This window comes from Cavia porcellus, unplaced genomic scaffold (assembly GCF_034190915.1).
Source record: "Cavia porcellus strain 051 isolate PalLab524CR breed Dunkin Hartley unplaced genomic scaffold, mCavPor4.1 scaffold_5, whole genome shotgun sequence".
Taxonomy (NCBI): domain Eukaryota; kingdom Metazoa; phylum Chordata; class Mammalia; order Rodentia; family Caviidae; genus Cavia; species Cavia porcellus.
Genome location: NW_026947488.1, coordinates 12,293,558 through 12,307,871, shown reverse-complemented (window position 1 = coordinate 12,307,871; position 14,314 = coordinate 12,293,558). Strand labels below are relative to the sequence as shown.

Genomic DNA, 14,314 nt, shown 5'->3' with positions numbered 1-14,314 from the left:
ACCAGGGGACGCTGAGCCCATGGGGTGCAGGACCAGATGACAGCCACTTCCCCGTGGTCCTGAGCCTGGCCATGGCTCTAGCCCTCAGCCCCGACTCAGGATGGGGCGGATTTGCTGCTCGCTAGGGATGAAATTTGGGTCCCGGGCCACGCCCCCCGGAACTCTGCTCCACCCCAGCGTTTCATATGAACTGAGGTAACTCTGAAGCGTGCAGGCAGGTGACGTGGGAACCTGCGCCCATGGGTCCCTCTGTGGGATGCAGCAGGGGCGGCCCTGACCTGCTCCTAGAAGGCCACCCTGCCACAGCTGCCCTTGGCGTGAGGTGTGTGCCCGGCCCCCACTCTCCCTTTCACCCCTCCAAACTAGGCCAAGTGACAACTGCTGTCACTGCTCGCCACCCCGCTCCTTTGACACCCGCACCAGTCTCTCTCTGTGACCAGGCCTGAGACTGTCCCCTAGTGCCTCGGGGACACTGCTGGCCTCTCTGCCCTGTGCTGTGCCCTGGGGACCCGGCTTGGCTGGGGCATCGGTGCACATTCACCTGGGACCTGGCAGTTGGGCCCATCGCACTCCGCAGCTCATCCCCAAGGCATGCTGGGAAGGTTGGGCCAGGCTGTGCCGCTGGCCAGCTGGCCAGGGATGGGACCAGCAGGCGGGGGTGGGGTGGGGTGGGTTGGGGAATGTCCAGGCCACAAGCAGTGGGCCCTGGGTCCTGACTACCATGGTACTGGCTGAGGGGTGGGCTGGAGGAGCTGGGCAGAACACCCTGAAGACCTGCGTTCCTGCCTGGAGAGGCTGTGTCTCCAGGGCTGGTCACCCAACCTCTCTGAGCTCTCTAAGCAGAGACCCCAGCAGGCAGCTGCCTGTGTTGATTCTTGGTAAGTGGAGGTCTGGAGCAGAGACAAAAATTACTGATTCTGGGGCCAGACTGACCTCTCATTTGGAAGCTGGTGACCCCGAGCAAGTTACTTCTCTGTCCGGAAAGAAAGGTCATGACAAGCCCAGCCCCAGACAATCCCTCACCAGATTTTCTGAGGAAAAGGAAATCCATTGATTGAACAGATATTTATTAAACATTTCCTGTGAGTCAGTGCTGGGCACCAGCATGCTTTAGATTGTCAGATGTCTCTGCCCCATGAATGTCACACTTTCATAGATCAAGCAGTCAATAAACAAGATAAATAAGCTGCATATTACACAGGTTGGTACTATTCAGAGAAATAAGGCAGAAAAGGGAGAGGGGGTCGAAACAAGTGGGCGGGGGACAGCTTGAGGGAGCAGGTGACATCTGAGCCATGAGATACAGGGATGGAACCATAGTAGGAGAGTGTTCCAGGGAGTGAACAGCAAGTGCAAAGGCCCTGTGGCAGACTCATGAAAGGCTTGTCTGGGTGCATTTGGAGATGCTGGTGTGGTGGGCCACAGTGATGGAGGGAAAGAGAGGCAGGGGTGTGGAGATGACTGTGCAGGACCTTGTGCTGTTACAAGGATTTTAGCTTTTGTTTCATAGGAGGTAGGGGACACGGAAGGTTCTGAGCAGGGGAGGGACATGGTCTGGCTAGCTTTTCTTGGGCCTCTCTAGCTGTAAGTGCAGGTGAGCCAGAGGTAGAAAACTGAGGGTCGGGGAGGGAGGCCTGTGCCCCTGGCGGGCTGGGACTCCCCTCAGTGGACTCTCTACTCAATGGCTGGTCCAGGGGTGAGGCTGGGCCTGTGCCTCCATGTGCCTGCCGTGTGACCTTGGGTAGGTCACATGCTGTCTCTGGGCCTTGGCTTTTCTGCTCTGTAAAGTCACCAGGCGAGGACCTCTGTGCAGTCCCCTGTGCATGTGGGGGCCACGCATCTGGCTGCAGGTCTTCAGGGCCAGGCATGCCTGGTCAGCCCGTGCCTCAGTTTCCTCATCCATGAGATGGGACAGTCGCGCAGCTGTCTTGGCAGAGTGGCCGTCACGGCGACGTGGGTCTAATGTGTGTTGACGGGCTGTCTGGCCTCTGCTAGCATACTCTGTGCTTTGCCTTCAAGATTTCAAAAGCAGAATTTACTTCATTTAAAACCATCAAGTCATCAATGATCTATCAATGGTCCCATGAAATCTTTGCGGTTCTTCTAATCAAACAAATGCCCATTTGATTTAACATCACCTAATAACTTGATGAGATGAAGGAGAAATTCCAGGCCTCAGGCTAATCCCTGCCACCACAGCATGTGTCTCTCTCTCTCTTTTTTTTTTTTTTTTTTTTTTTTTTTGAGGCAGGGTCTGGCTAGGCAGCCCAGGCTGACCTTCAACTCACGGCAGTCCTCCTGCCTCAGCCTCCTGAGTGCTGGCATTACAGGTGTGCGGCAGCACGCCCAGCGTGAGCACATATCCTTCTGATGAAGCCCCGAGGGTGAGTGACCCGGGTGTTAGGAAACCGTGGCTGTGTGCAGGCGATTGCAGCCTGGTCTCTAACGGTGGTGGCCCGCTCTCTGCCTGGCTCGCTCATGGCACTCTGCTTGGGCTCAAACCCACCCCGCTACTGTTTATTAAGCGCCTCCTGTATGCAAAGTGATGTTGGTGCCTCCCTCCCTCTGGGCACACTCCCTCCAGGGAGAGGACAGCGGGCCAGCGGCGGGCAGGGCTGGGGATGCTGCCCAGGCAGGGGAGGAAGTGGGGGCTGGGCTGGCCGGCTGACGCAGCAGTGATGTCAGAGCCAGGCCGCAGGCGCGTCCAGCCCAGGGCTGCTGGTGCCCTCTCGGGCGGACGGGCGGCAGGGCTGGCCAGATGCCTCCCGCTCCTCCCCTCCACCCCCCTTAACCCCTTCCCAGCCTCCCTTTCCCAGACAGCCATCCCCCGGGCCTGGCCTTGCCCGCAAGATTCCCAGATTTCACAACTGGGGCTGGCGCTGAGTCATGTACAGTAAGTCCGGAGAGAGAAACTCCCGGCTGCCCGGCGTCCCCGCACAGGACGGCCGCCAAGCCAGCCTCCCTCCACGGGCCTGGTGGCAGCCAGGGGTCGTCCCTCTGGGCTGCTGACCGGCTTGGGGGTGCGGGGCAGGCCGCACCCCTTCTCTGGGGGGAGGGCATGGTTTCTAGAAGCCCCGAGGCTCTGGCGCTCTGGGTTGCAGGTCACAGATGAGGTAGCCCCGCATGTCAGAGCTGCCACCAAATGGCCGGTGACTTGGGCGCGAGCTTGACTGTAACCCTAAGCTGCGGTGTCCGTATCTGGGAAGTGCTGGGACCGAGCTCCTCGGTCCAATCGGCCAGGAACGGTGTGAGGAGCTCAGCACAGGAAGGACCTGTGCACGAGGGCCTCGCGACATCACGAGTAAGACCCTGGGGACATCGGTCAGTCCTCGAGAGCCGTCCCTCCTGGGACGCCTGCCCACGTGATGAGAATTCCTCCTGCCTTTTGAAAACATCTTCATTACATCAGCAAACACTGACCGTGCACCATGTTCTGGGCTTCTAGGTCCCAGAGACACAGCAGTGAACAAAACAAAACATTTTGCACGGAGCCTGCATTCTCCTTGAGGGATTTGGGAACTTGAGATCATTTTCATGAGTGATCAGGGCACTGAAGGACACAGAGTGTGGGGCTGGGGTGGCGGAGGAAGCCGGGGCCCTCCTGGATGCCTGGATAAACAGCAGAGGCCACGGGACACCTGTCAGGATGGGGCTCCAAGCAGAGTAGCTGCCCCACAAAGTGCCCTTGAGGGGCAGGGTGGGGAGCCCCGGGGGCCGGATGTGGCCTGCTGCTGCCTACGGAGTCTATGGGGCTGCTGCCTGGCAAGGCCGCCTCTCCACACTGCAAGCCCAAGCCTGGAAGCTGCTGCTCGGGAGGAAAGCCTTTCCCCAGTCCTCTGAGGCCAGGCGGCAGCAGGGACTCGGGACTCTAACGCCTTCCCTGAGGTGGCGGCCCAGGGGCTTTGGGTCCCATTGGATGGGGAAGCTCAAGGCGTCTGGGTGGGGGCCCTCTCTGCCTCTTGCATGCACAGGTTCTCTCTGAGCACCTCTGGCCTCAGTGTGCTAAACTGTCCGATGGGCCCGGGCCACCTGCTGGAGGGACTGGAAGGAGAGGGGACTCTGGCCCCCAGATCCGCCTTCAGTCCTGAAGAGGCCATGGGGGAGCAGGCTGTGTGTCCCCGCCTGGACCGGGAGGGCGGGGTTGCTTGTGTGTATGTGTGTGTGTGTGTGTGTGTGTGTGTGTGTGCATACGTGTGCGTCCGTGTGCGTGCGTGCTTGTACAAGCACGAAGGGGATGGTAGGAATCAGGACTCAAGAGCCGCAGGGCCATGGTGGCTCCTGAGGCCAGCTGGGACCTGGCGCTGCGTCCCCAGGCTTCAGCAATGTCCTCAAAGACAATCTGAAAGTCATTTCTTTTCTGTAGAAAAAGCCTCTTTTGCTGTTTTCCTGCAGGCTGCGGAGGCAGACAGCTGACACCGTGGTCAGCTGTGTCGCTTGTGGCTTCACAGGGGCGCAGCCGGGTGAGAACTGCCACATTCACGTGAGAAGGTCCGTGGCCCTGTCCTGCAGATGGAGCCGCAGAGGCCCCGGGGCGGGAGCGCTGCCGAGGAGCAGCCGAGCCGGGATTTGTAATGCAATTTCAAGACGAGTCTCCTTAAACTGCCCGGCTGGCCTCAGACTTTTCGATCCTCCTGCCTCAGCCTCGAGTAGCTGGAATTGCAGGTGTGCATGGCAGTGCTTGGATCAGAATGGGGATTTGAACCCTGGGCCTGGGTGGTTTCTGCATGTTGATGCCATGCCAGCTTTCATCTAGTGCTGCATGAGATCTTGAGGCCAGTTTTGGGGTCAAAAGGAGACACTCAAGGAGTGTTAGTCTGCCCGTCTCCTACCCGCAGTCTGGGGAGGAACTGGCCCGGTGTTGAACCAGAGGCAGGGGCATCTCTGGCTGGGACCCTTGCCCCCTTGCCCGTGGGGTAATTACCTGTCTGGTTAATGGCACCTACTTCCTGCACCTTTCAGGCAGCAATTAACCCTCACTACATCCTCTGAAGTCTGCACTCAAGGGAGACATATTATTAAACCCATTTTAAGGGTAGGTAAACTGAGGCAGAGCCCATTGTGGCCTGGAAGTCTGTTGTTCCCTATGACTCAGCAGCTAACTAACTTCCGTTTTCTTTCCACAGGAAGCCGTGTCTGGCCAGCACCTCCAACCGAATCTGACCTCGGGACAGATCCTGGGGCCCTGCTTCCTCTCTTCTGTCCCCCAGAGGCACAGGGGAATGAGTTCCAAGCCATGGAATCCCTGGCCTTCTCTGGGCCTCAGTTTCCTCCTTGGTAATGTGGGGCTGATCTGCCCCTCCTGGCATGAAGTGCAGGACCCACCTACGGTCAGGCTCCTCTCCCTGCTTGGCCATACTGGCTCCCTCACTGTACCTTGAACTCACCAAGACCCTTCCTACCTCAGGGCCTTTGTATGTGCAGTGCCATCTGCCTGGAATGTCCTGCCTTCCAGTCTCCCTGGGGCTGGTGCTCATCTGTCTGGACTCAGCTGTCACCTCCTCAGCCTGGGACACCCCCTTCCTCTTCCTGCTGAAGGGACGAGGTATCTCACTCTTCTTTGTGTCAGTCCCAGCTCCACAGGCAGAGACTTTATCTGTCTGATTGACAAGGGTTTTCCCAGAGTTCAGCATGGTGCTTGGTGTACAGTAGGTGCTTAAGAAACGATTTCCTCCATTTCCTTCCTTGTGAGCCCCGAGTCTGCTGAAAGCCACTTTTCATCTGTCTGGTCCCTCATCCCCCTTTGGGGACAATCAGGAAGGCCTCAGGTAGTGGGGAATCCACCTGTGACAGGCTCTTGGGGTCCCTAGGCAGCCGGAGGGGGGGTGTCCAGAGGCTTCGGGTGCAGACACCCTCGTCCTGCTGCTGTGCCCTCCTCCCCCTGGGATCTGTGGGCTCTGCTGGGCAGATCTCCAGAGCCATCCCCGCCCCCGCACATCTGTCAGCACCCTGCGGGGAAAGAATTTGGAAAGGGGAGGAAGAAGAAGTAAAGAAAGCCGCGGAGGGGTCGGCTCCCACACCTGTGTAAATAATTTGTCATCTTAAAACACATCAAGTACACTCACCTTTAGTGCCCGGTCCTTGGGCTTGTTTTCCTTGGCAAGGCCCCCACGGGAGTGGAATTTCGGCCAAAGGGACCCAATTGTCATCTTGTAAGCAGGTTCCCAGGCCGGGGCCGGGAAAGGCTCTGGCTGACTCTCCACTTCCGTCCCCAGAAGTACCGGAACGTTCCTGGGATTTAAGAGCAGCCTCCAGCTTTGGAAGCTGTCCCAGAATTCTGGAATGCTGGAATTTAAACAGCCTGCAGCCCATTTTGCAGAGGAGGAGCGTGAGTCCGGGGCGGGGGCGCCTCGTCCTGCGGTCACTGACCTGCCAGGTGAGCTGGCTTGCCAGTGGAAGGGGACACTGTCGCCCCTCCCCCCACTTCCTGCTGGAGAACATCCTCCCCTGGGATCCAGGAGGTTGGGGAGTGGCCCAGGCCTCCTGCCTCCAAGGTGCGCAGGTTCTGCTACAGTGATTGGTCCAGAGACGGTCACGTGAGTAAACTCACCCAATGAGATTCTCTCCTGGGGCTTTGGTGCTGGGAAGGAGATACAATTGTCCATCAGATTGACAGCAAGCAAGGGAAAAGCTGCCTGAGAGACCAGCTCAGAGCTGGGCGGGTCTGAACTCCCGGATCAAGTCGTACCTGAGAGCACACACTCTTAGCCTCTCTAGTTTCATAAGCCGCTAGTTTCCTGTTTTTGGCGGGAAGAGTTTGGCCTGGTTTTCTATCCCCTGAGCACAGAAGTTTCTGACTGGCCCGTGGGGGAGGGGAAGGGGAGGGATAGCAGGCGGAGGAAATCGCCTGACAGAGCATGCAGAGCGACTGTTTCCAGGGAGGCGCGCCCAGGAAGCAGGGAGAAGAGGCAGAGGCCCCCGAGGTGAGCGCAGGAGTTTGTCAGGTTGGGGGGGCGGACATGGAACCACCCTTGTGCAGGCTTGGAAGGGTGACCTGGCCATCAAAGGCCGACGGTGTCCCAGACTTGTACAGGGTGACAGAGGACACTGGTGCAAAGGGCATGGACAGCCCCAGCTCAGTCAGGCTCTGGTGCTTTTGGGGCCGAGCCTGTCCTGCACCCTGACCTGCTATCCTGGACCCCCAGATGTGCTCTGTCTTCAGTCTGGACACTATAGGTACCAGAGAGAGTTACTTTGGGGTCTCCCTTACAGCACCAGATCAGAAGGGATCACGTAGCAGGAGTCATTCCTGTGGCAAAAATGACAGGCCATCTGGATGCCTGGTGAGCCCCGCTTGACGAAAAGGGCACCCCGGGCTCAGGCTCTTGGAGGCATCTGGCTGCTTCACAGCCCCCTTCCTGCACAAGTGCGGATGAGCTCGGAGCTGGAACTGACAGGCAAGAGGACTGCCTGGCCCTGGCCCCGCCCCTCAGAGCCCCGCCCCTCGGGGCCCCGCCCATGCCCCGCCTTCTCAGGGCCCCGCCCCGCGGCCCCGCCCCCAGGCCCCAGGGCCCGCCCTCTTAGGGCCCCGCCTCCAGCAGCCCAGGGTGCTCAGGTCCGCCCTTCTCTCTGCTGCTCCAGATTGACACCGTGGGGATCCCAGTGGGTTGAGCCTGTCTCCCCTCCCCCAGACGCCTTTGAGATGCGCGTGCTGCTAGATGGTTCTTTTTTATTACCACCTAGTACTCCATCGTAAGGATGGGCCACGATGTGTCTATCCAGTTGCGCGCAGGCTGAGGGATATTTTTGCTGTTTCGGTTTTTCTGCAGTTGTGAATGAAGCCGTTAGGAACATTTGCAAACTGTTTCATGGCAGAACTTTTGTCCCTAGCAGCACCTTTCAGTCCCTTAAGCAGTGTGTATCAGTTTTCTCTGACACTGGCGTTGTGAGAATTTTGCTGTTTTTTTAAAAATTTCATCCAAATAGATGTGTAAGCCTGGTGTGGTGATTCACACTTGTAATCCCAGCACTGGTGAGGCTGAGGCAGGAGAACTGGCCGTTCGAGGCCGGCCTGGGTAACTCAGTGAGACATTAGCTCAAAAAACAAATCATATAGGTGGGTGTGGCTTTAATTTGCATTTTCCTATTGATCAGTGCCATTGATAATCTTTTTATGTGATGATGATGGTATTATTTTAGTGTAGAGGTTGTTAAATGTTTTTGCCTATTCAAGTTGATGTGGTGGCATGTGTCTGTGATCCCAGCGCACTGGGAGGCTGAGGCAGGAGGGTTCCAAGTTCAAGTCCAGCTTGGGAAGTTAGTGACTTAAGGAAACAATGTTTCAAAATAAAACATAAAAAAGGGCCGGGAATGTAATTCACTGTGAAGGCCCTGGGTTCAATCTTTCAAACCACAAGGCAAACAAAAAATAAAAAAATGGATCATTATTAATGGGTTTGGACGACTCTTTATGTATCCTGGATATGGGTCAGCCCTTTGTCAGAAGTGTGCTTTGCAAATATCTCCTCCCGGTCCGTGGTGGGCCTTTTAATTCGTGTAACAGGTAGCTGTAATAACATGGTTTTGTTTTCACTGTAATTATTGTTTCTGGTTCACGCTGATTGGTGGCATATGTTCTTTGTTTTTTTAAATTCTAGTGATAACACGAAATGTTTCCTTTTAAAATAGGTTGATTTAAGTAGAAAAGTGAGACGTGAAGACAAACATTCACTAAGTAATGCTAGAAGCAGAAAGCAGGCAGCACAAAAATCATAAAGGTAGTTACCAGAGCAGCCCTGACGTGGGCAGCTCCAATTTGTTCAAAGAGCGGACCAGCACTGTGCGCGGCACCAGGACACAGCAGAGGCAAAACATTTTCAGCCATTTTGGTGGCAATTTCTCACCACCGAGCTCCTCCTCATGCTTCAAAAGCCCATTCAAATGACCCTTCTCCCTTTCCTAGTACACTGTCACACCCTATTTTCTGTGTCTGTGACTGTCTTCCTGCGCAGGGTACGTGTCTGGCAGCATCTACCTAGTAGGGGGTGGTGGAGAACCCACCACCTTGGTGAGTAGCTCTAGGTGAGTAGCATCTCAGAAGGGTAAAAGCCATTAGACAATGCTGTAGGTGAGTGTACTGATTGGATTGGTTGAAATTGGCCAGGTCCGCCCCAGCGAAGCGGCCCAAGGCCCCTCGCTGTGGCAGTCTGGGCTGACCCCATGCAAGCCCAGGTCTTCAGGTTGGCCTTTGCTCCCATGAAGAAGGCACCAAGCACAAGCTCTCGGAACCCAACTCCGTAGGCCCCTTGCCGCTCCCCGCCAGTGCCCCTGGCCTCTGATTCCCAGGCGGCCTGCACTATGCCTTCCCTGGGGACCCTACCCACTCTAACCCTAACTCCCCGCCTGTGCCCGGCACCTTCTGTTCCAGTTCTTCCGATGCCATCCCCACCCCTGGGCCTTTGCACTTGCTATTCCCTCCACCTAGACTTTTCTTCTGTGAATTCTGAGCCCCTCCTCAGGGGCCTCCCAGGCCATCCCGTCCAAACCCCTTGCCTTCATCCGGCTTTTATTTTATCACGCTGTTTACTTCCTTTGCAGCACGGAGGACCCTCACTTTGGAGATCGTGTGTGTGTTCACTTATTTTTGCCCGTGTCCCCTGCTGATGTTCCCTCCGTGAGGGATTTTGGTCTCTCCCTCTCTCAGTCCCCCGGTGCCTAGCACAGTACCCCAACATTTATGGAATGGGGAATGAATGGGTCAGTGAGGGCATGAGCTCTCGATTCTTGGGTGCAGGGGCTCCCCCGGCCCAGAGTCACACCTTGTCCCGTCAGCTCCTTCTGGCCCCCGTGCCCAGCCTGATGCCGTGTGCTGCCCGCCTGGGTGCCACCAGGCCTGTGTCTTGCCAGCCGCCCGGTAGGAGATGCCTGTTCCCAGGACGCCCTGAGCAGGGGCCTTGGTGCAGGCTCAGCCTAGAGCTGCACCTTCCCGGCTCCCTCCTGGTTCTCTCGCGTGGCCCCTTCCTCCTGCCCACCCTGCCTTTGGAAGAAACAGAACACACCAGCAACGGCGTTTGGCTTGGGCTCACCTGTGCAGTCTTTCGTGACCACCTTCAGTTGTGGCAGTGCTGAGGCGGGGATCCCTGCGGCACAGCCTGGGGCCTGGTCGGAAGGAAGCAGCCTGGGAAGTGACCCCGGAGCACACGGTGGAGGTGGGGAGGCCAGGCCAGCGGTGGCGAGAGTGTCCCTGAGAAGTAGCCAGTGCGTGAGGTGCCAGGGCTCCATCCTGCAGGGAGCTGGTGGGTGGGGAGCACTGCAGGACCAGCTGCTGTCCCTGGCACGGTGCCCCGACCAGAGGACTCGGCACTTCCCTGAGCACAGGTGAGAGCAAGGGGGGCCGCAGCAGGGCCCCCAAGCCGCCTGGTCATTAAACTTTTGGCTAAAACTCGGTTTATGTGACTATTTGAAAAGCAAGTTGATTGGGAGGAAGGGGGGTCACACGGTGTAGAGGTGAGAGGCGAACGTGGCCAACAGTGACGCATTTTAAGGGTGTCCCGAGCCTTCAGCAAGCAGACAGTCCCCCTTCCTGACCCAGCGGGACCGCGAGACCCCTCAGCCCCGGCCTGCGGGTGCCATGCCCACCGCAGCACTGCCTGGCTCCCGGAAACAGTCCCCTTGGCATAGAAAGAGGCACGAGTGCGCCAGGGAATCCGAGCCCTGGGTCCCTGGGCCGTGGCCCCACCTGTGCTAGCAATGGCAAAGGGCCGGGGGCAGGCTTCCCTAGCCCCTCCCACGGCCCCGGGGATGGACGCCCGGCCCTCGCTGGCTCCGTGGAAGACCGGATGCCAGTGTGAGTTAGACAACCTCACCTCCATCTCCCCTCGGCTCCCTGGGCTCCTCTGTTAACCCCAGGGACTGTGTCCCCGGGGGCTGCCTGAGCTCCTGTCTCTCTCTCTCATGGTGAGGCGGGGCAGACCCTGAGCTCAGGGCCTTCAGCACGCAACAGGGCCAGCTCGAATGTAACACGATTCTGCTATGTCCATTGCTGTTAAGGCTACTTTCCATTTCTAGAAATGGACATGTTTTCTCTTTCTGGCAGTGATATAAAATCCTTTACAAATCAATGCATTAGCAGGCTGTGGTGATACGCATCTGTGATCCCGGTGCTCAGGAGGCTGAGGCGGGAGGATCACCATGAGTTGGAGCCCAGTCTGGATCACATAGTGAGACTCTGTCTCAAACAAACACAAAACTAATGAACTAACCCACACTGTAGAGGGGAGGAAACCAGAATGTTATGCTGGGGGAGCCAGGGCCAGAGGGTCACGTACTGGTGACCTGTCTAGGAGGCTGCAGCGTGGATGCATGTGCAGGGACAGGGTGACGGCTGGTGGCCCCCAAGGGCCGGGCGTGGGGGTGGCCATGACTGCTTGGTGGGCGCAGGGTCTCCTTTTGGGGTCATGAAAATGTTTTGCAACTCGTTTGAGGTGGTGGGTACATGGGAAATATTAAAAGGCCACAGACTTGCTTGCTTTCAAATGGTGATTGGGTGCTATGTGAATTTCACCTCAGTAAATTATTATTTCAAAACCGAGCAACAAAAAGTCAGTCTGTTTAAGGACAAGCACGAACAGCTCTAAAGATGAGTGTGCGGGGAGCTCTGGGAGGCGCTGGCTGAAGCGCTGGGGCCACTCTGGGCCGGGAGCCTTCTGCACACTGGTGGCATTGGCATAGCCTGGGAACCCAGCCTGCCTCGTCCTCCAGGGAGTCCTCTGGGATGACCTGTCCTCAGCCCCTGCTTCTAGCCATGGGCTTTGCTCCCACTGATTCCATAAAGAGCCTCAGTTTCCTGCTCTGTAAAATGGGGCTGGTGAGCTCTTGTCTCCTAGAAGGTGCGGTGCAGGTGTCCTTGGGCTACACTTCCGGCCCAGCACCGATCCCTCCTTCCCTGGACAGAAGGGCTCAGCCTTGGTGGACTCTGTGCAGGGCTGGCACCCAGGAGGTCCTCAGAAGGGCATGTTGAGCAGCATCCATCGGAGCTCCTGGAATTCCCCCTCTTCGCTCCCACCCTACGGCTCTCTGGCTCTGGGCTTCTGTCTGGAACCTCCCCACCTTCCCAGCTGCCAGAAGGATCTGTGAAAACTTGAGTCAGAGTCCATCCGTCTTCTGCACAGAAGCTTCCTGCGGCTCCTGCCTTGCTCAGAGTAGAAACGGAAGTGTTCCCCACACCCACAAGGCCCGGCACAATCTGCCCCAATCCCTGTCTGCCCTCCTCTCCCTGGTTCTCCTTCTCCTGCACCGTACACTTCCTGCTGTTGTTGGCACCCTCAGGCCTCCACCCCTGGGCCTTTGCACTTGCTGTTCTCATTGCCTAGCACAGTCTTTCACAGTAGTACTCCCTTCCTAACCTCCTCCACGCCCCTGACTGCTCAGGGAAGCTTCCCCTGGCCTCCCAGATTCTGCAGGATTCCAGTGCTCTTGGTTCAGGCCCAGTCTTGAGACTCAGGAAGGAGAGACACTCCCAGGCCTCCCTCCGGATTAGGGCTGGCGCTGCGCCTGGCACAGAGGCCTCTGCCCACCCCTGCCGTGGAGGCATCTGGGCTGCAGGTGGGAAGGCCCACGTCCTCTGCAGCCGCTTACCTGATTGCTGACTCAGACCCTCGCCCTGCCCTTGGTGGGAAGCAGCCCCGTGGCTTCAAGCCGTGGGCAGACCTGACTCACAGGGCCCTTCCTGGCCTCTGCCACCCAAGCCACCTGCTCTGCTCCCAGGGGGCCTGACCCAGGCTCTGCCTTCTTTTGCCTCTGGAAACCTCTGCTCCATCTCCTGCAGGATGGGACGGGTGATAGGAACAGTAAAGGCGGCCGAGCAGCTCTGACACAACAGTCATAGCAGGTACGGAGCCAGCCGAGGCCGTGCAGCACGCGGCTGTATTAACCCTGAGTCCCTGAAGTGGTCCTGTTATGGCAGGGCCTTTGGTCCCCAAGGCCTGGTCCCCCAGGAAATAGCCTAAGACCGAGGCTCACAGAGGCAGCAGGGAGTTGGATCCAGGCATCCCTGGAGCATCGGCTGACATTCTCAGGGGCAGACCAAGGAGCGTCCTAGTGCCCACCCCTGGCCGGCAGAGCCAGCCCCTCTCCAGGAACGAGCCTCTGGGTGAGGACCTGCTCGCTCCTTTCATGGAGGCGGCTCTCAGAGCCAGGTGAAGTCTGTCATCAAGGGACTGGTGATGCTGGGTCTGTGTTCAAGCAGCCACTTGGGGGAGGGGATGGCCAGAGCCATCTTGCGGCCGGAGGCCGGGCTGTCAGCCCTTCCCGCATGCGGTGGGACACCTTTTTGTACAGCAGGGATCCAGGCTCAGTCACAGGCCGTGATCCAGGCCCGTGAGCTAGAACATGGCAGAGGTCAGGTTTAATTGCAGCTTTGTCCTGACACCACAGGGCCCGAGTCCCTGCTCCTGCGGGTTACCTAGCATCTCAGGGAGGCACAGGGAGCCCGGAGCTTCCCTTCCTGTCCTCCTCCCGCTGCAGCCTCCAGCCCATTCCCTCCCGGCCACTCATCCATCTGCGTCCCCAGGCCAGCCGTAGCAGCCACCCCCACCTCTGCCCGGCCACCCTGCCTAGTCTGCTCTCCCTGCCCCCTGCCCCAGCACCCACCTTCCACTCGCCCATTCAGATGCCACCTGTCCTGCTGCCCATCCACCCTTCAGTCCACCCCAACGTCCTTTCCATCCACTCACCCACACGCCCATTGTCCATCTTGGGCCGGCTGTCTGTCCAGCCCACCAATGTCTGCTGCCATGGGGAGCCCTGGGATTGCCCTGCCTTGAGCCAGGACGGACAGCCTAATTAAGTTTCTGTTTATTTGTTGTTCCAAGGAGGCTAATTGTGGGGTTTGTAAACAGCCCTTTGATGGCTGGGGAGTTACTTAAGAGAACAGTTAAATAAACAGCCGCTGGGTGGAATGAGCCGGTGCAGGCAGCGGCCTTGCAGGGTGGACCGAGTGGCAGGCCGACAGCGCAGGAACAGGTCGGGGGGGGGGAATCAGTGGACGGCAGTGAGGGGCACAGGCGCTGGGTGCCTCCTGGGTGCCGGATGCCGAGATCCCCGCTGTGGCTGGCGGGGCTGAAGCTCAGGGACGAGAAGTGGTGGTTCACAGTCACAGTCACAGTCACAGGCGGTGACACGGGTGGAAACCCATCTGGGTAATGAGGGCCAGTAATCACGCGGCCCGGATGTGCCAGGCACTAAAGGCGTGCTTTCCTTCTCTACCTGGGCCCAGAGATGTTGGCACCCTCGGTAGCCCCACTACACAGGGAAGGGGACTCAGAGTGGGGGACGTGCTTGGAGTTCCAGCTCAGCAGGGGCAGATTGTTTTTTGGTC

General features: G+C 58.0%; 1 protein-coding gene and 1 long non-coding RNA gene across 6 annotated transcripts; one reads left to right on the top strand and one right to left on the bottom strand.

The window, feature by feature from the left end:
• Nucleotides 1-1,050: 1,050 nt before the first annotated feature.
• LOC106026186 (uncharacterized) lies at nucleotides 1,051-6,246 on the bottom strand. Its single transcript, XR_001199824.3, has 2 exons — nucleotides 6,063-6,246; nucleotides 1,051-2,012 (listed from the first exon to the last, which is right to left on the bottom strand). It is a non-coding gene; the product is annotated as an uncharacterized LOC106026186 (long non-coding RNA).
• On the top strand, nucleotides 2,231-8,384 carry LOC106026187 (uncharacterized). Of its 5 annotated transcripts, XR_010047322.1 has the most exons (7): nucleotides 2,231-2,893; nucleotides 4,393-4,662; nucleotides 4,960-5,032; nucleotides 5,124-5,274; nucleotides 5,405-5,542; nucleotides 6,213-6,920; nucleotides 7,210-8,384. XR_010047322.1 is itself a non-coding variant. In XM_063248176.1 (6 exons), the coding sequence occupies exons 1-6, from the start codon at nucleotides 2,622-2,624 to the stop codon at nucleotides 6,512-6,514; spliced, it is 1,206 nt and encodes a 401-aa protein (XP_063104246.1). In that variant the 5' UTR covers nucleotides 2,231-2,621; the 3' UTR covers nucleotides 6,515-8,384. The 5 variants fall into 5 exon arrangements, 2 of the variants coding, with proteins under 2 accessions (XP_063104246.1, XP_063104247.1); XM_063248176.1 differs by having other exon boundaries at nucleotides 6,213-8,384; XM_063248177.1 differs by having other exon boundaries at nucleotides 2,231-3,885; nucleotides 6,213-8,384.
• The last annotated feature ends 5,930 nt before the right edge of the window (nucleotides 8,385-14,314 follow it).

What these genes read in the sequence shown, in the direction of transcription:
- LOC106026187 (XM_063248176.1), top strand. Translation starts at nt 2,622, where the DNA reads ATGCTGCCCAGGCAGGGGAGGAAGTGGGGGCTGGGCTGGCCGGCTGAC. An exon ending in CTGGCGCTGAGTCATGTACA is followed by an intron (nt 2,894 to 4,392) that starts GTAAGTCCGGAG and finishes GTTTTCCTGCAG; the next exon opens with GCTGCGGAGGCAGACAGCTG. An exon ending in CTTCCTGCTGAAGGGACGAG is followed by an intron (nt 5,543 to 6,212) that starts GTATCTCACTCT and finishes TTCCGTCCCCAG; the next exon opens with AAGTACCGGAACGTTCCTGG.